Source organism: Portunus trituberculatus, chromosome 47 (assembly GCF_017591435.1).
Source record: "Portunus trituberculatus isolate SZX2019 chromosome 47, ASM1759143v1, whole genome shotgun sequence".
Classification (NCBI taxonomy): Eukaryota; Metazoa; Arthropoda; class Malacostraca; order Decapoda; family Portunidae; genus Portunus; species Portunus trituberculatus.
Genome location: NC_059301.1, coordinates 26,150,750 through 26,171,421, shown reverse-complemented (window position 1 = coordinate 26,171,421; position 20,672 = coordinate 26,150,750). Strand labels below are relative to the sequence as shown.

The following is a 20,672-nucleotide window of genomic DNA, read 5'->3' as shown; positions in this document are numbered from 1 at the left end:
GATAATGTCCCATACATGCTTTCATCTCTCTTATCACCACTATTTCCAAAGGCCACGAAGAGGATTAATTACATTTTCATGGGTGTTTTCTCTATCGACTATAAGCTACTTGTTGAATTATCACTGTAATTGTATAAATACTGTTAAAGCTTAATAACTTTCACTATGGCTCTTTGAAAATAGGTGAGGGAGGACACCGAAAAAAGGTAGAAATATGGGACTATAGCAGATGGGTCTCTAGAGAAACGGGTAGTAACATTTTTGTTCTTTCATTAGTACTGTTTTCAATGATCACAGTGATGAGTAGCTGGAATTCCGTATGTATTTTTCCACTTTATGATACAAAACTCTTGTTGAACTAAATAGGATCATAAATTATATTATTTTTGTAAATCCCAATGACTTGCTCAATCTTGCTGAAAGTATAATCATCTAAGAATACCCTGGCCAACTAAAACTGACAGTCCTAAAGTAAATCTCTTAGTACACGTCTGTTTGGAATTTTTTCGTCCATTAGAGACTTAAAAGACAAAGCAGTGAAGTAATATTCTTTCGCCGTTTCTCGTTCAGATACATAACTTACTGAATGAAATGCACAGCTGATACTTGATCTTATGAACCAGTAAATTATTATGGCAACTACTTTCTGTTTTATTATCACAATATGTAGATTAAATGAGGTCTGTTTAAGATATTTGTTTCTTAATGACAATATCGTGAGCATAGTGTCAGGACAAGATTGAGTGTTCTTTTTTGTGTTGAATTGGTAGTTGATGGCGAAAATTAAGTAAAGAAAAAAAATGGTGCAACGTACAGCAATGCGATCAAGAGTAGGTATGTTCGGGAAATTACTAAATAAAAGATAGTGTCCAACAGATGCAAAATTCATTGGAAAATGGTACTCTCTCTCTCTCTCTCTCTCTCTCTCTCTCTCTTTAAGAGAATGTTAATTACGTAAAAGGATAGCAATTAAATAAAATATTAATGCACTCTTAATCTTAAGCTCGAACAAAAATATATTTATAGAAGGTGCACCACAGTTATTTTCAAAATGTTCATGTGTTATTTTTTTATTAAGTTAAGAGGATTTCCCGCTGGAACTCTGGATTATCTTATATATATATATATATATATATATATATATATATATATATATATATATATATATATATATTAAGAAAAAACATGAATCCACTGGTTATCAACAAAAAATATCATTGTTCAGTGGGTTTTAGGGGTTGCGTAAACCAGACTACCGATAAAATGTCTTATTAGGCAACACTGTCAATGACGTGTCAGACAGACATTCAGAGTATACCGCCAGGCAGGTCTACATCAAGTCGAGGCAGGAGGTCCCGCATCGAGGTAAAACCTTTCCATCGTTTTTGTATATCATGTAGAAATTCTGCTTCTTGTACTAATGATAGCATGTCATGAACTACCAGATAGATTTATGGGCTTGGTGAGTGTTTATGGGATGTTGTAATGATGACTGGCAAGTTGAGTTTCCTAGCTTCTACCGTTTTCTGATACTAGTGTATGGTGTACTAGCATTGGGTTTAATCTTGAAAATCGTAAGCTGACAACCTCTGTTAATGAAATTCGAATGTGTTTTAGCATGGGCATGCATTGGCAATTTAGAGTTAGCAGCAGCAGTTATTGAGAGAGAGAGAGAGGTGTTGGGGGATGGGGGGGAAGTTCGGCGTGTTTACAAATGAGTGGTTTATAGAGCTCGAAGCCTCACCATTACTTGAATCGAATATTGGCCTTGTCTTAATCAATGGACCACCATTCAGAGAGGGGTCTCGTACTCATTTCCATGTTGATTACTGGGGTGGCTGATGCTGTAGCATTGTCACTGTATGCATGTGACTAGCATGAATATGTATGTATGTGAAATCAGGAACACGAGGTCTCATGACCTCTAGAGTACTGAATGTGAGCTTCTGGCTGAAGACGAGTGTGATCCCATCAAAAGGCCAGGCAATGTAGCCACACATTGCTCTTTAGTTTATGCATATGACGCTCATGTTTCTCCATGTGAAATACTTCAATAACAGAATTTGACATTGATGATCACTGAATTATATTTCATGACAGAAAAATCGTGTGTTAGATGGCACGACATGTAATTGCCTACTTTGGGTGATTTCATGGCGACACATGTGACATAGCATATAAATGATATAATTATCAAAATCTTGGCGAAACACATGACCTGATCAAAGGTTAAGGGAAGTTTTGGAAGTTCTGGCTGCGAGTGGATTGATGTAGTGTGCGGTGTAGGTCACAGCTCCGTGCCCAGCCAGGACACAACCTGCAGGTGCACCCTCTGGCCGGCCTGCTTCAGTAAGGCCACGGCAGAGGCGTGCCGCACCAGCTCCAGCGAGTGGCCGTCCACCGCCAACAGCCGGTCACCGCAGCGCAGTTTGCCGTCAGCCGCTGCTGGCGACGACTGCACCACGAACAGTACGTGGATGGGCTCCGTGCCGCGCTGTGGGTCGGCACCGCCCACAATGCTAAAGCCAAGCGACGCCCCTGGTGCACGGTGCAGCACCACGCTCTTAGACACGTGCAGAGAACGAGGGAGCTTCTGCCAGAACAACCACGACGGTACGAAGTTAGCCGAACCTAATGAGGTCTCTGGTCCGTCCAGGAGCGAGAGAGTGACGCCTGCCAACTCAGCCGTAGCCTTGAGCAGCGCCACGGCCTGGCCGTGCGTTAGGCCCACCAGTGACTGACCATTTACTGACAGCACCACGTCCCCTTTCTGGAAGAGATAGGAGGAATCATTGAATGGGAAAGGATGTTATGGGTGCTTCTGTAAATATAAATATTGCTTTCCGGTGTTTCAGTAACTTTGTATTGTGATATGGATTAATATTTAATGCCAATAGCTTTCTGTATAATGGTATAGGGCCGTGTTTATTATTACACACACACACACACACACACACACACACACACACACACACACACACACACACACACACACATTGGTCACTTGCTCAGTGATAACGGCCTTGGCATACATAGATGGAGGCTGAAGGTTGGAACCACGCCCAAAAAAGCCTCTTTCTGTTCTTGGGCTTTAAGTAATACTTTTCAAGCTCCATGCTCGGGTGTGGTTTCTGTAGTAGCCTCTATGAAGTGGAACACATGACTTACTTTAACGTTGCGCCGACGGCCGACGGGTCCCTGCGGATTGATGTTTGCAATGTAGATTGGCGTGTCCCCTTCGTTGCTGCCCAGACCACCGCCTATCCTCATGCCTAGACTCTCCCTCGTGGCCTGCCGGAAAACTCCCGTTACATTATGTCGTGACAGCAATCAACGCCCACCTAAATTCTTCCTGATTAAGTTTCATCTTGACCTGATCATTGAGATGGATTCGTGTTTTCCTGAGTGTCCTTGAGTGCCCTTCGGACCAATATTTTATTCCATGATGCCCCAAGGTTGGGCGTTGCATATATATATATATATATATATATATATATATATATATATATATATATATATATATATATATAAAGGAATGTTAGATTTTGTTAAACGATAACGATAAATAAACAACCGCGGAGTATCAAACCTTTTTTATGGTGACATTCTTCTGTTGTAGATGATTGTTCTCTGAGTGCAAGAGTCGCCTCAGTCCTGCTGCGAAGTCATGTGTATCTTCGGGAGCTTGACCCCCCCTTGGGGTGACTGGCAGGGATATGGAGGTGGTGTGAATGGTGTGGTCTGCTTGGGGACTCACTCCAGGCTGGTGAGGATGATGATGGCCTTGGTAGTGTGGATCCCCTGCCGCCTGATGGGGGTGTATCTCTACATCATCAGTGTCGGAAGTGTAGTAACTTGGAGAAGACGTTATAGGAGATCCACCTCTAGGAGGAGAACTAGTTCCTCCCCCCGCGTCGGAGGGGAGGCCAGTGCTGGGGGAGGAGAGCATGGAGGATACGAGACTGTGGTCGCTAAGAGAATCGCAAGAGGCTGAGCGGCCGTATTGCAGAGGGCCACCTCCACATCCTCCCTCACTGACGCTCGGTTCGTCCCCATGCGAACCTTGAGATCCGTTCTCACTGGGACTGCGGCGCCAGGTGTGGGGCGGGCACTCGGGCGAAGAGACAGTGGCACGACTGCTGTACTCGAAGGCTGCAGGACCTGGCCCTCGCCGCACCACGAGGCTCACTCGGTTCTGAGACTCATGAATGAGGGTGGAAGCATGGTCAAGGCGAGCATACCGCACGTCCGCGCCGTTGATGGCCAGGATGCGGTCATGCGGGTGGAGGCGCCCGTCCTGTGCTGCCACAGAGCCCTCCAGCACTTCCATCACAAAGATGCCGGGTTCGGTGCGGCGTCCCCCAAGCTTCAGCCCCAGTTGACGGTTACTCTCCTTGCGCAGCGTGACGGCCATCATCTCACCTGCAACACAGTGCAGCGGCATGAACACGTGATCAAGCTTAGGGGAGAATGATTGTCATGTAAACAACAATGATACTCCAGTTTATGAATGAGTGACACGTTCTCTCTCTCTCTCTCTCTCTCTCTCTCTCTCTCTCTCTCTCTCTCTACTCTCTACACACACACACACACACACACACACACACACACACACACACACACACACACACACACACACACACACACACACACACACACATCTCATAGCGTAGTGGTTAGCACGCTCGGCTCACAACCGAAAGGGCCTGGGTTCTAGTTCCGGGAGCGACGAGGGAATTGGGCAAGCCTCTTAATGTGGAGCCTCTGTTCACCTAGCAGTAAATAGGTACGGGATGTAACTCTAGGGGTTGTGGCATCGCTTTCTCGGTGTGGTGTGTGATGTGGTCTCAGTCCTACCCGAAGATCGGTCACTCTGAGCTCTGAGCTCCTTCCGTAGGGGAAAGGCTGGCAGGTTGAGCAGCAGACGACCGCTGTGAATAACACTAAATTTCAGATGTGAGTCAGATTGTTATGGAATTATCCATAAAGAGACTATGCGCCGTGAGAGCAAAACGCGCATTCACGAGGAAACTAATCGCCTCTGAGGCGTTCACGTTTCACCAGTAAAGTAATTGATACTGAGGTGTTCACTCTTCACCTAACTGTGTACGAGACGACCTTTTTTCGTAATTATATAGAGAAAATCGTTGATAATGTCAATATTGCTATGACTTCCTGAACGAATGTTGCGATCATCGTTATTATTTGAATAGTGTTGTGAAGGTAAACAATGTTCGTCCATGAAGCTCATCCATACACTTCAGGGAAGGTAAAGTAGATTAATACATTTTGTCTTAACTACGAAACATACCTTGTTCCGTACATTCCACTGGCGTGCCGTTTAGGTCATCGTGCCTTGCGTGCGGTGAGGTGCGGTATGCCTCGATCCTCTCGCGGTACACGCCAAGCCGGAGCACAGAGTTGGGCCGCCGCAGGGCCTGACACACGGCCTGGTGGGTCGCCGAGGTCATGTCCACGCCGTCCACCTCAATGATCTGGTCGCCAGGTTGAAGGCGGCCATCCTGCGCCACCAGCCCGTCCGGGAACACTTCCTGCACTACCACGCACCGCTGTGAAGGGAAGAGGAGGCACGGTTAGGAACATGTTACTGCTATTAGAGGCAGACCCATCAGATATGAGAGAGTAAGGGAGAGAAGGTTTATAGTTTTATATGAGGAATTTTATTACCATTGCTTGCCTCATATGCAGCCACCACTTCCTATTAGGCGGGTGGCGGGAGGCAAGGTTCAGAAACACGCTGCATCTGCATCCACCATCTGCACAGCCAGTATCACATGGTTAACTTCATTGTCACACTACCAACACGGCCATCTCCCCATTCCTCCTCCTCCTCCTCCTCCTCCTCCTCCTCCTCCTCCTCCTCCTCCTCCTCCTCCTCTTCCTCCTCCTCCTCCTCCTCCTCTTCCTTTGTCATTACTATAAGTGATTCGTGGACACCACTTATCCATAGCACAGTTGCCCCAGTCATCACCGCTATTCTGTCATGTCCACTTTTTTGTCGCTATTTTTTAAAGTTTTTACGCTTTGTGTATTTAATTTGAGTAAGAGTATTAAACGATGCTTTTGTAGTATAAACATTTATTCCCTTTAGTGAAGTTAAGGACACACACACACACACACACACACACACACACACACACACACACACACACACACACACACACACACACACACACACACACACACACACACACACACACGGTCTATGAGCTCTGAGCTCGCTCCGTAATGGGGAAGACTGACTGGGTGACCAGCAGGCGACCGAGGTGAATTACACACACACACACACACACACACACACACACACACACACACACACACACACACACACACACACACACACACCGCGTAGTGTAGTGGTTAGCACGCTCGACTCACAATCGAGAGGGCCGGGTTCAAGTCCCGGTAAGCGGCAAGGCAAATGGGCAAGCCTCTTAATGTGTGGCCCCTGTTCACCTAGCAGTAAATAGGTACGGGAAGTAACTCGAGGGGTTGTGGCCTCGCTTTCCCGGTGTGTGTTGTGTGATGTGGTCTCAGTCCTACCCGAAGATCTTTCTATGAGCTCTGAGCTCGCTCCGTAATGGGGAAGACTGGCTGGGTGACCAGCAGGCGATCGAAGTGAATTACACACACACACACACACACACACACACACACACACACACACACACACACACACACACACACACACACACACACACACACACACACACACACACACACACACACACACACACACACACACACACACACACGTTTTCTCTCTCTCTCTCTCTCTCTCTAGTTTCAGTAATTACATCCTGGATCATTAATAGTAGCTGAAGGTTCCCCCGCAGTCTAATTTAGGGTACAGTGCTTAGTAGTAAACACACTCAAGCATACAAATTGAAAACAAGGAACTTGTCTCAAGTTGTTCCTGTCCTTGAATAGAAGAGCGTTGCAACAGAGCAAGATGGTAACGTTTGTACGACTGGGAGTGAAATTCGAAAAGGGTTTGTAGTCTTCGCATTATAAGATCCTGATCAATGTTCTTTGTGAGGGTGTATCGCCTTAACCCTCACAGCCCCCCGACGATCAATTCAGCCCCACTACCCGTGTTTGGTGTAAATAAGTTGGGCGGCTCGACACGGTAAATTAGCGACGCAGCTTTGGGAAGAGGAAGGAGGGTATTTGCATAATCGTTAGGAACATTGAAAGGCCATTAGCGACCTTCCAAAATTAAGAGTAAAAGAAAATAAGAGTCAAACTTTAAATGAAAAAAGTATATATATATATATATATATATATATATATATATATATATATATATATATATATATATATATATATATATATAGATAGATAGATAGATAGATAGATAGATAGATAGATATATATGTGGTGTGTGTGTGTGTGTGTGTGTGTGTGTGTGTGTGTGTGTGTGTGTGTGTGTGTGTGTGTGTGTGTTCATGCGTGTGTGCTTTATGGCAATAAAAGTGATGGTAACTGTAGTAGTGATGGTCGTCGTGAAATGGATGAATACTTAAAACATTCTCGTATTTCAGTAAGATTGAAAAAATAAAATGTTTTTTGTTTGAGCAATCTAAGTGAAGTCCAGTGAGGCGGGTCAATCAATCATCCTTTTCAGCAATATTTACAGAAACGAAATTGCCTCCCATTCTCACTCGGGGATCCATCCAGGTGGGGCGGGGCAGGCACTTGATAGCCTTCCAAATTACCTCCCTTCTCTCCCTCCTCTTTGTAAGTGTCCGCACCTCCCTCGCCCTTCCCTCCCTGACATCCCAAACATAGTGTCACGCTTTGCATAAGAAAACACCAGGTACGGCTAAAGAGAGTGTGGCAGGCTCTCCTGAACTCATCACTTTAGGTTGACAGTCTCTTCAACGTCCCTACTTTCTCTCTGCAGCCGTGACGAGTCCTTGTGTCACGTCCATCCTGCTGATAGTTTGCCCTGATCTCTTTGTCACTCTGTGGGTTCCGAATGTACCTAACCACAAACCATAGTTCTCTCTCTCTCTCTCTCTCTCTCTCTCTCTCTCTCTCTCTCTCTCTCTCTCTCTCTCTCCCAGCGATGGGACTGACGAAGAGCTGGAATCGCCCTGTCTGCGCATTTGCATGTCACCCAATCTGTGAAGCGCGTTTTTCTTTTTTCCTTTTCCTTTCCTTTTTATTCGGGCACGTAACTGCTTTTTTTTTTTTTTTTTTTTTTTTTTACATACGCTCGGCAGGTGATAGCTACGAAAACAATGCTCACTAACTTTCTCTGGAACCATTTTAAATCTCGGGATGCCCTGCGATATGATGGGAAGCATGAAAAATGATAAAAGTTAGAGTAAGATAAACAAGTAGTGGATGCTGCGTTCGTCAGCGTGGTGGGAGGAGTGAAGTCTGCTATCTGGGACTGTATTGTTTCGGAGAATGCCGTGGGGAAAACAAAAGATAACACACACACACACACACACACACACACACACACACACACACACACACACACACACACACACGGTGAACTCCAGGAATGCTTTAAAAGGGAAGCCATTACTGTGCTAGTGAAGGTTGGGCATTATTATATCCCTAAGGACCTGCTGGGCTTGAGTGGGAGGGCACGAGTAATCCATGTATTTTTTTTTTTTTTATTTGTCACGAGTATGTACAAGATTTAATTTACTCTTATATATATACGTATACTTAACAGACTGCTCTTTTATTTCCACTTACGTTCTTGCGGGGCTTTAACTGAGATATGCTACAATTCACAACACTAATGTATGGAAATCATTATAAGCTTTTATATTAGAAAGGCGGGAATTATAAGGATATATATTTCATGCAATAACTAGTTAGTTTAATGTTTGAAGGCGGATGATGAATAAGCACGAATATGTGAGTGGTTAAGGATTAAGTGAAACTGTGAAAAAGCCATATCAATCGATCATTGATTCTCCCTGTGAGTATTTACATATCTCTTTTGCCCATGTGACATTTTTCCCTCTGATAAATTCCTATCTAGACATTTTTTTTCCTGGTAAGTGAACATTTTTAATCCTAACGCTGATGTAAATTATTATTGTTATTGATTTAGGTTATGTTAGGTGTGTGTGTGTGTGTGTGTTTCACTGTTTGATCTGCTGCAGTCTCTGACGAGACAGCCAGACGTTACCCTACGGAACGAGCTCAGAGCTCATTATTTCCGATCTTCGGATAGGCCTGAGACCAGGCACACACCGGGACAACAAGGTCACAACTCCTCGATTTACATCCCGTACCTACTCACTGCTGGGTGAACAGGGGCTACACGTGAAAGGAGACACACCCAAATATCTCCTCCCGGCCGGGGAATCGAATCCCGGTCCTCTGGCTTGTGAAGCCAGCGCTCTAACCACTGTATGTTTTTTTTTTTTTTTTTTACGTAGGGAAGAGGGCCAGCCAAGGGCAAAAAAGAGAAAGTTAGAAAAAAGCCCACTTGAGCGCTGGCTTTCCAAAGAGTACAAAAAGTGCCAAAACCGTCAGCCAGAATTAGGGGATCAAATGCCTTGATACCTCCCTCTTAAAAGAAGACAAGTTGTAGGAATTTGGAAATACAGATGCAGGGAGGGAGTTCCAGAGTTTACCAGTGAAAGGGATGAATGATTGAGCGTACTGGTTAACTCTTGCATTGGGAGTTGGACAGAATAGGGATGAGAAGAAGAAAGCCTTGTGCAGCGTGGCCACAGGAGGAGGGAAGGCATGCAGTTAGCAAGATCAGTAGAACAGTTACCATGAAAATAGCGATAAAATATAGAAAGGGATGCAACATTTCGGCGGTGAGAAAGAGACTGAAGACAGTTAGTCAGAGGAGGGAGTTGATGAGACGAAGAGCTTTCGATTCCACCCTATCAAGCAAAGCTGTGTGACTGGAACCCCCAAACATGCGAAGAGTACTCCATACAGGGACGGATAAGGCCCTTATACAGAGTAAGCAGTTGGAGGGCGAGAAAAACTGGCGGAGACGCCTCAGAACACCTAACTTCATAGAAGCTGTTTTAGCAAGAGATGAGATGTGAAGTTTCCAGTTAAGATTATGAGCAAAGGACAGACCGAGGATATTCATTGTGGAAGAGGAAGACAGTTGAGTGTCATTGAAGAAGAGGGGATAGTTGTCTGGAAGGTTGTGTCGAGTTGATAGATGGAGGAATTGAGTTTTTGAGGCATTGAAAACTACTAGATTTTCTCTGCCCCAATCGGAAATTTTAGAAAGATCGGAAGTCAGGCGTTCCGTGGCGTCCCCGTGTGTGTGTGTGTGTGTGTGTGTTAGACTGGATAATAAGTAAAGGGGAATGTTCAAGAGAGAGAGAGAGAGAGAGGGAGGTAAAATGTCCAAAGATTGAGTTAGGTGCTGAAATGTCTGGAGGGGAAAACAACGGTGGAAAACTGACAAGGTCTCTCTCTCTCTCTCTCTCTCTCTCTCTCTCTCTCTCTCTCTCTCTCTCATCACCATACAAGTAAGTGATTTCAAGAATATATATTACGTATTACTGGATGTTAATGAGTTCCAATTTTTCCCCGTGGTGCTGGTGTTTTTTTTTTTTTTTTGCGCCTCGAGTGACGATACGAGTTGAAATCAGGTCACGGGCGAGTAGAACCAGGATTTGTGCACCACTTCCTGTGTCCCTGTCACTTCCCATTGTCTATCTTTTGTAAGTGATGGGGTGTGTTGTGTCTTTATGTCTGATTATGTAACATGGTTATTTTGTTGAGTAAGTATTTCTCTCTCTCTCTCTCTCTCTCTCTCTCTCTCTCTCTCTCTCTCTCTCTCTCTCTCTCTCTCTCTCTCTCTCTCTCTCTCTCTTGACGTCATTCAATTGCTGGAATCATGATATTGTGTTTTGTTATTCGTGAGTGTTTTATTTATTTATTATTTTTTTTTCTTTAGTTTTTAGCTTAGTTTAGTGTTTAATCTTTACACTCCACTTTAAATTCTCTCTCTCTCTCTCTCTCTCTCTCTCTCTCTCTCTCTCTCTCTCTCTCTCTCTCTCTCTCTCTCTCTCTCTCTCTCTCTCTCTCTCGCTCTCTCTCTCTCAAGTACAGGATATGTGATGTATTAAATCTTCGCGTCATCTTCAAAGGAGAAGTAAATTATGACGCGAAGGGAAAGGAAGATCGACAGTAATAATCAAGGAAAGGAAGTTTACAGAGTCTCGTAATCACATTTTGCTGCGACTCATGGATGACGGACGGAAATGGTTTAGTAATTGACAGATGAGTAAGTTAATAAGAAGCAATAGATATGACAGCTTATTAGTATATTTCTCTCTCTCTCTCTCTCTCTCTCTCTCTTGATGATGAATTCCAATTGCAAGAACAGTATTGCCTCGTTAATTGAAATAACTATTGCATACTTTCTCCAACACGCTCGAGCCGCTCCCCGTGACACACAGTACTCCTCTGTACCATTAATAGGCGCACCCAATTGAAAACTAATATAGGAGTGGGATGGGGCAGGCTTTAACTTCGCGTTGTTGAAGTGCAGAGGACGTGACCATTTACGTATATACTTCTCATCCTCTCTCTCTCTCTCTCTCTCTCTCTCTCTCTCTCTCTCTCTCTCTCTCTCTCTCTCTCTCTCTCTCTCGTCGGAATACCTTTGAACGCGGACATAAATCACGCACTTGGAATATTAAACTCCATTAGGAAATGTAAAAATAAATTTTATTAGTATATAAGAAGAAATTTATTGCAGTTGCTATCATTATCATTATCGCTATTCTTCTCGCTATTATCATCGGCATCGTCATCATCATCATCATCATCATCATCATCATCATCATTCGGGGAGGTTCCACTACAGGCGATTCAGTTACCATCATTGTACTGAAAAAATATATATATATATATATATATATATATATATATATATATATATATATATATATATATATATATATATATATATATATATATATATATATATATATATATATATAGTACGAAAAATTTGCCCAGAAGGTATATGAAATTAAAGCCTTTGTTTTGTCTCTCATTCAATAGTTAATCTTCTAGAGCCACATTCTGAAACACTTCTGTGCGCATTTAGGGTACTGCTAAAATTGTTACACATATCTTAATCTCTTTTTTCTTCACGAATGTAGTAAAATATTAACATTTCTGAATTATTAGTAGGAGAAACACTCATGAAAACCCGGCTAATCTCATCTCTGTGACCTTTGAAAATAGTCGTGGGGAGAGAGCAAGGCGTTTCAGAATATGAAGTTTGAATTGAGAAGTGCAACAGAACTGAGTTACTAAGCAAAGGTCTCATGTAGCTTCTATATTGAAGTAACATTGTATCTTCGTTCTCCGGGAACCGAAAAGGGTGAAACTCCATACGTAAGTACAATTTACACAATTACGGGAAGGCAGAGACGTTTCTCGTTACACCTCTAAACACAGAGCGGTTAGGCATAGGCAGTGATGTATTTATGTTCTCACGCTAGCTCGGTCCGTTGAGGGATAAACGAATTGCATATTTTATCATTTAAGTCGTTCGCCAATACTAAAGCCAGGAAGTGTTAAGTTCGTGTTAATTAAAGTGAGAGCTGTTGAAAGAAAATTTTGTTGTAGAGAAAACTAGTCTGTGAACAAAAGCCATTTGTTCATTATACTAATAATTAAAGATAATGTAATTAGAGATCGACTGTTCATTATACTTAAGAAATACAACGGATTGTTTCGTCACACCATGGAAATGAAGTCGCACACAGAAGGTAGCTGGACTAAAATGAATAAAGCGATGGGGAAGTAAAATTTTGCTCAGAAACCTTGTCACTTATAATTCAATCATGTTTAGCTTATATCCTTCAGCAGAAGGAGTCTTTTCAACTATTGATTTTCATATAAATAACATACATCAAATTGTCAGCGAATAAAATGACTTAAGGTTAATGGAAAACACGAAACAAAAGGAGTTAGTTGAGAATCATCAATGGATATCTGATATCGACCAGTGTATTGATACGCTTTTCTCATAAAGAATATTTTCAGAGGCCACACTAATGATTATGAAATAGGGTTTTAATGTTGTTTTTCCTTTGAATATTCGCTTTCGCCTTTAACCCTCTAAATCTGATTGTTCTCTTATACTCTTATTTCGGGTAAGATTACATGATTTACAAAAGTTTCATGGGTGCTGTTTCATAATTAGTGAGCTTTGTATTATGTTTTAAAACAAATGTCTAAAAGTATCTAGTTTCGAACGATTTCGAGTTGGAATGAACTAATTTTATATGTTCCAAGAAGTCACCCGGATTTTAAATGTTTAACCACTAACATAATTCTTAAAAGCTCTCCTGACAACCAACACTTAAAACACATTGCACACTTCATTATGTTGGTCATTAAAATGAATTTATAGTAATGGTACATGGATCATCAAATAAACAGCACTTAAGATTTTTTTTTTTTTCGGAGGGGGGGAAACTTCATCGTAAATATCAGTAACAAAAAATAACTTCCACTAGAGAAGGTTGAAATTAGGCGAGGCTGGAGAGTAAAACACTGGACAACACACTTCCCATGCTAGGATATCTCGTGGCTAGTGTAGCGGAACGTGACACACTCAAAAACCTTTAACCGGAAAGAGTAAAAATTAGACAAGGTTGGACGGTAAAACGTCGAAGAATGCGACCCCATGTGTGATCATCGCTTAGCATCTCGTGGGCAGTGTAGCGGATCGTGGTATACTCGCTCAAAAATAACCTCGATCGTTACTTGTCGGATGCAGACGTTGGCCGAGCGAGCCCTGAAGAGCCCCGAGGCAGACACTAGACAGCCGCGCCGCTTTCCGTGTGAAGTGTGCAAAGATATCGCTGTAGGTTATTTATTTCAAACTACTTTTATATTAGAAGATGCAGTTCTGGTTCTACTCCCGTGTAAATTTCCAGTTGATTTCCATACAAAGTCATCCTTTTATGAAGTTTCGTTCTTGGAAAGGTTAGCTTTACTACTTCTACTTATGAGAGAGAGAGAGAGAGAGAGAGAGAGAGAGAGAGAGAGAGAGAGAGAGAGAGAGAGAGAGAGAGAGTTATGTAACCCAAAGTAATTTATCATGGAAGAAATAATTTTACCTGGTCTTCTCAGAATGATTAGACGGTAAATTCATATCCATGGAAGTAAAGATCCTCGTATACACCAAAGTGATATCGTCATACGTTCTTCTTTTGTTTATTCCTTTTTTGACAAAGATGAATGATGATACCTGCCTCATGCCCCCTTTCCTTCTTCGCCCATTAAGTGTCAGTGAAGCACTAAGAAACTGATCTCAACGCAAGATGAAAATTTAGCAGTGAAACATGCCCTCGTCGATAATTGAACTCCTGACGTATAGTTTATATTGTAACACCTCAGACATCGGGACCACAACGATCGTCAAGTGTCCCGCCGTCTGATAATTTTTTTTGTGCCTTACTGTCGTCGGACACTTCATCCATTCATAGCAAATACATTTTTTTATATTTATATTGGAAGGGCACTAAGTTAAAACAACAAAAAAGAAAGGAGAAAGAAAAGAAAGGGAAAGAAAGCCAAACTGAGGTGCCCTGTCTCAAAGGAGAACAGCTAAATTAATTATCCCAAGTTGGAGGAAGTGTACTAATGTTTGTAGGACATTATCCTCAACAACCAACATGAAGGTCCGAATATTACGTTCTCTCATTACTCGTTATTCTTGATGAACCTGATTAATGAGACGTGTGTTGAGTTACATATATAAAACTAGGAATAACAAAAGAATTCAGGAATCTGTGCGTTCCTCATTGTAGCTCGTGGAGAACGATGGCTTGGTTTGCTCACCAGATGGGAGACTCGTTACTTTAAGAGTGCATTATGAGCCTGCTTAGTGAGATATCTGTTAATACAGTTATGTAAACCAGAAATAACTAAAAAAAAAGTCAGTACTTGATTCGTTCCTTATTGCAGCGCCTGGTGAATGTTGGATCGCTTTGCCCGCTTGATAGAAATTTTAACCTAGAATAGCTACTTCTTTGAAGTATATGAAAAACTTTACAGAATATAGCAGGAAAAAGTAAGCTATTAAATGTCGTGATAGAACTTTATCAGTACATAGATTAGTGGAGGATGGAATTATTAGGAAACAATATGGCTGCACATATAAAAGTGATCAGTTCATATATATAAATAAAAGTAAAAGGATTAAGATACAACGAATGTCATCAAACCAGATCAGTAGCATTAAGAGTAGTGGCTGTCTGCTGTTGTAACAAAGGAAGAGCGAAGAAGAAGAACAAAGATCAAGGAACGAATGGAAAAGAAGCTTAATAGGATTAGCCGATAACGAAATACTCCGAGATTATAAAGAAATATCTTGTCTCTTCCGGCAATGAGAAGTAATAAAAGAGAAGTATTTGAAGTCTGTTTACATATAAAATAAAATAAAATATTCGAGTTCATTTGGTAAGGTATAATTAAGCCAAAAATTACGTTTTCATGCCGCTAGGCAATGTTGGAAAAGGAAAAGTCAAGAGAAAATGAGACAAAGCAGCAGGAATTGCAATCAGTACCTTAGGGACATTGAAGCTCGCCGAGGAAAGAAGAGAAAGGACGCAATAAGAGGAACATTGTGTGGTAGTCTGTCGATCTTGTGTCAGACTGAGATTCCCTGAACAGGTTTAGGGAAGGTAGCCAAGACAAGACAAGACGACGCGACGCGCCTTGTCTAATAGGAATTAAAAGAAATAAAAGAACATGTAGAGATTTCCAGTCCCGTGGCATAATTAAATAAGTTTTGTTTCTTTTGTATGTCTGGTAAGGTTTAGTCTAAGTTGTGTTGGCTGATACACATATACCAGGGACTCAAGGGAAATATTAAAATAGATTTATATGTCTGTGTTAAATCAGAATGTATAAATACAGGGAAAATTTCCAGTTCCAGTGCACAAATTAATTAGTTTTTGTGTCCTGCATCTTTGGAAAGGTTCGTTCTCTGGAAAGGCTGTGCTGGTTTTATATACCTCTATATATCAGTGACGCAAGGGAAGGCTTAAAATGCAATTATACTTCTTGTCGTTAAAATAGAGAGTGTAAATACAGACAAGATTTTTAGTCACCTCCAGTGCACAGATGAATAAGAATTGTGTCTCGTATCTTTGGAAATGTCCGTTTTATGTTGTGTTGATTTGCATACCTCTATATACGTATTAGTAGCTCCAGGTAATTTTTAGAAATACAATTATATATTTTATTATTAATCTAGAGTGCGTATATACAAAGTTTTAATATCCCTCTATAAAAAAAAAAAACAAGTATCTGAGAGTAGTTACATCGTAATGTTGTCGAAACGCAGCTCAACTTCAAAGGCGTGGAGGTGAGTGATTACTTTGGGTATGGAAAACTGTCGCTTCATCTCCCTCTGTCCTAGGCTCAGGATATATTGCTCCGAGCGAGAGGCGTCTGCTCGCTTCATTTGCATTTTTTATATATTATTCATATTTATATCCTCTGGTTTAAATATTCCGTGGCAAGCGTTAGATGTTCATTACTAATTAACATGTTTGCCGACCAGGTACATACGAGCAGCAGGCCGCGTACCAGGTGCATGATACCTTTATGAAACACTGCAAAATACACAGTCATTATTGCCTCATTACCGAACACGCTCATCCATCACCGCGCACCAGTGACAGCGCCACGTGACGCCCGCTGAGCCTGGCGTGCTCCTATGATGGAGGTCACTTTGTGTTATTTTGACAAAAAACATGAAGAAAAAAATAATGCAATGTCTGTTTCCCAACCCTATGTAATCTCTAAGGAATTATGTATTTGTCTGTACGTGATTTAGTTCATAAGTTATGGTAGTCACTGTTATATTGAATCAACATGCCTGTAGAGGAAGCCAGTAGAGGAAGAAGTTATACATGTCTATTGGCTAGTTGTGGATATAGATGATAAAGGTGAAGGTCATGTCTGTGTATATGTACATGTAGGATGTGAGAAAAATTTTAGTTATGTATAAGACGAAGTACAAATACACGTACTGTACCACATTCTTGAAATATATGTCAGAAATTGAAATTCGCAATTAGTCTCAAATTGAAATATCACAGAAAACACAGAGAAATGAGAGAGACATGTTAAGAACATTCAAAATGAAGCAGTATTTTTTATATGTTACGGAGACTGACCAAAGGCACAAAATATAAAAAGAAAAAATCGTTAATCTTTTCGCTTGCTAAAAGTTAGTCATTAAAAAGAGTAAAAAAAAAAGTTGGGTAATTTGGCTCCGGAGTTGTGTTGACATTTCTCTTTAGAAATAGTTTAAGTCTTAGGAAGAAGAGAAATTAGCTAGTGCATAATTTTAGTTTCCAGTGAAAGAAATTAATGAAAAGCACTATATAGTTACCACGTAGTGGCTATACGTCTCGCCAACAGATACTCTCGGAAAATGGCAGGCAGTACTACATTCTCTGATAAAGAATTAAAACGTTTGGAAATATGCAGTAGTACTCTTGCTTTAGCTTAAGTAATTATTCACTCTCATTTTCCACTTATCTGTGTCATCTTTGTACAACATAAAGAAAAGAATAGGGCATCTGCGTTTATTGAGAAGTGTTTACCTGAGATGAGAAGTCAGATTGAGACGTGGACTTGTACTCTTAAATACTTCAGGCTTTCATTAGGACTGTTTTCGAAGACCACAAAGATTACGAATTAAGTTTTCACACTGTTTAATGAGAATATGATCCAGAGAGAGAGAGAGAGAGAGAGAGAGAGAGAGAGAGAGAGAGAGAGAGAGAGAGAGCAAACTGTCCCGAGGTATGAGATGCATATTTTAGTGCTTAGGGTACAGATAATCACTCTGAGGCAGGTCCTCCATGTAAAACCGCGAACCCTCAAATCAAATTGTAGTGTATCAAGTGTGCGTCCGTGGCGTTGTTTGTGTGGTGTTTGTGTATTGTCGTTTGTTTTATTGTCAGTGATTCATTTTGTGGCTAGTCTGTCCATTCATTATTGTTTGTTGTTATTGTGAGGTCTAAATATTTACACTCGATTTCTTATCTTATTATATATATATATATATATATATATATATATATATATATATATATATATATATATATATATATATATATATATGTGTGTGTGTGTGTGTGTGTGTGTGTGTGTGTGTGTGTGTGTGTGTGTGTGTGTGTGTGTGAACAAAAATGTTAATATATATGAATTCAAATTTTATATAGTTTAGAAGGACTGATGTTATCTGCACACCGTACTTGTTATGTCAAAAAAGGACTTTGAAATCTGTATACTTTCTCTCACGTTGTTTAGTGTCAAAATTTTCCCGAGATGGAAAAATTCTCATTTTTTTTTTTTTATGTACATATATAGATATATAATTATTATTTTTTTTTCATTTCCGCAAATTTGTGGATCAGAAATTTCTCTTGACAATCATAAATAAAAGAAATGGTACATAAAGATATGAGCATAAAACAGTAGTGTCGTTTCTCACTTCCTACATGTTATTTAAAATGAGCTAGTTTATTTCCATACCGTCACTGTGATGTCTAAAGTGACTGTGGCACCCGCATATTTTCTCTTTATTAAATATGAAACTTTTTTATATAGTATTCTTTTTAGGTGAACATATTTTCAATAATGGATGAAAAACGTTTCAGGAAAATACAAATTTCAAAATCTTGAAGAATATAGATTTAAAAAGTTCATATGAATAATTGTCATTTTATACTCAAAGGTTGTTTTCTTTCGTGAGTGTGTGTGTGTGTGTGTGTGTGTGTGTGTGTGTGTGTGTGTGTGTGTGTGTGTGTGTGTGTGTGTGTGTGTGTGTGTGTGTGTGTGTGTGTGTGTGTGCATAGCACATGCACGCCATTAATGCGGGAGTAATTCAGTTTAGTCCCGCTTTATTTTACACAGAGTTTTATTTTATTACTACCGCTCTGTGTGCAAATTGTATAGTTTTGACAGGCTCAGGCGGTGCTTGAACGGTGAGGGGCGAGCATAGGGAGCGCGGTGTCGGGTATACTATCCAGTGATAGAAGAGTGGCTGCCAAAACATATAATGATGAAGTGACAAGCTATTGAATATCACTACAGGGACTTACCAGCGGGGTGTCGGCTCCGCCCACGATGGTGAGACCGAGGGCAGGATGTCGGCGGGGAATCTCGATGTGGGAGATCTCCCCTTCGAGAATGGGCAGCCGCGTAATGCCTGCGGAAAAGGAGGTGCCTGTCATTCTATGGTGGCAAGGACCTATAACGAGTTTAAGATTTTTTTTCGATAGAATTGGCCGGAAGTGGAGATGCTAAATAATTGGTTCTTAATTGGGTGATGAATGACTGAAATAGTTAAGAATTACTCTTAAAATGGGAGGACAGGTGACTGTAATAGTGAGAAATTTGTTCTAAATTAGTGAGGTGACTGGAATAGCAAGAGATTGGCTATGAATAGGATGATGGATCACTGGATTAGGTAACAATTATTTTTCTATACAGTGGTTGGAGGAACAGGAAATGATTTATTCTCAGTTGATTGGTGGATCATTGGAACAACAAGAAGTCCTCCACTACGATGGTAGATGACTGGAATAGCTAGAGATTGTCTCTTATATTATGATGGACGATCACTAAAATAGAAAAGAAGATACAAGATCCCATAAGAATTTAAAATTACACGGATACTAAGAGAGTAAAAATAATGCAATAAAATTTTTATCTCAATAGAGATTTGAATGTAATCGCAAAGATGTGTTCTCTCTTCAAAGAAGAAACATTGCAAATAAGTAAAATACTCTTATAACAGAGATATGTTCATTTGTTAAAGGAGTCACAGTGTGCGTATGTCAAATATACTCTCCTGTCAGTAGGAATAACATGCAGATAATGATATTTAATTTTAGTCATTTCACCTTAAAACAATGCTTACAAAGCAAAAGTTCACGTTTTATTGATTGATATAATGGGTATGTTGAATATTATTTTCTCTTCCTAGGATCAGTTAAAATATGAAAACAAAATATCTAGAGACAAAGCGATAAATATGTATACAGAATAGGTAAAGCAATTTCTACCAGATAGCATCATAGTTCCAACACTCGCAAATGCAAATGCAAAGTTAGATCAGAAGGAGGGATGAAGCGAAAGGTCTGGGTGAAATTCAAATACTAGAAAATGAGTTCTCTTAGAGGCGCTTGTAATGAAAGTAGCAAGGGTGGAGATGGAAGGCTTGCTTCGGTAAGGCCAGTGAATTTGTTATGCGGAGGCTGAGATGCGAGACTCCGCGAGAATAGAAGATTTGTTCACCTGAAGGGCGAAGTGGAGAGTGAGATGGCAAGAATATACGAGTGGTAGGGAAAGATGGATTATGTGTTGAGGAGGAGGAGGAGGAGGAGGAGGAGGAGGAGGAGGAGGAGGAGGAGGAGGAGGAGGAGGAGGAAGAAGACTCTAGTAAAGAGAAGAAAGAATATTAGATGAGAGAGAGAGAGAGAGAGAGAGAGAGAGAGAGAGAGAGAGAGAGAGAGAGAGAGAGAGAGAGAGACTGAAGTGTAGTAAGATGGTGGAAAGAAACCGTAGAAAATAAACATTCGTATTTCGTGCCTATCCAATCAAAACAATAAAAAAAGGAAGTCTCGTTAAAGTAGCTATAT

The 20,672-nt window shown here is 40.9% G+C and overlaps 1 protein-coding gene across 2 annotated transcripts in view; it reads right to left on the bottom strand.

The window, feature by feature from the left end:
* Positions 1-1,363: 1,363 nt before the first annotated feature.
* Positions 1,364-20,672, bottom strand: part of LOC123520719 (E3 ubiquitin-protein ligase LNX-like) — a 211,344-nt gene continuing 192,035 nt past the window's right edge. Inside the window, exons 3-7 of one of the 2 annotated variants that reach the window (XM_045283267.1) lie at positions 19,131-19,237; positions 5,312-5,570; positions 3,590-4,422; positions 3,169-3,291; positions 1,364-2,770 (exon numbers count right to left, since the gene is read on the bottom strand). In XM_045283267.1, coding sequence (XP_045139202.1) covers positions 2,288-2,770; positions 3,169-3,291; positions 3,590-4,422; positions 5,312-5,570; positions 19,131-19,237 — 1,805 coding nt within the window. In that variant the 3' untranslated portion in view covers positions 1,364-2,287. The remainder of the gene's footprint in view (positions 2,771-3,168; positions 3,292-3,589; positions 4,423-5,311; positions 5,571-19,130; positions 19,238-20,672) is intronic. The other variant, XM_045283268.1, reaches the window with a different exon arrangement.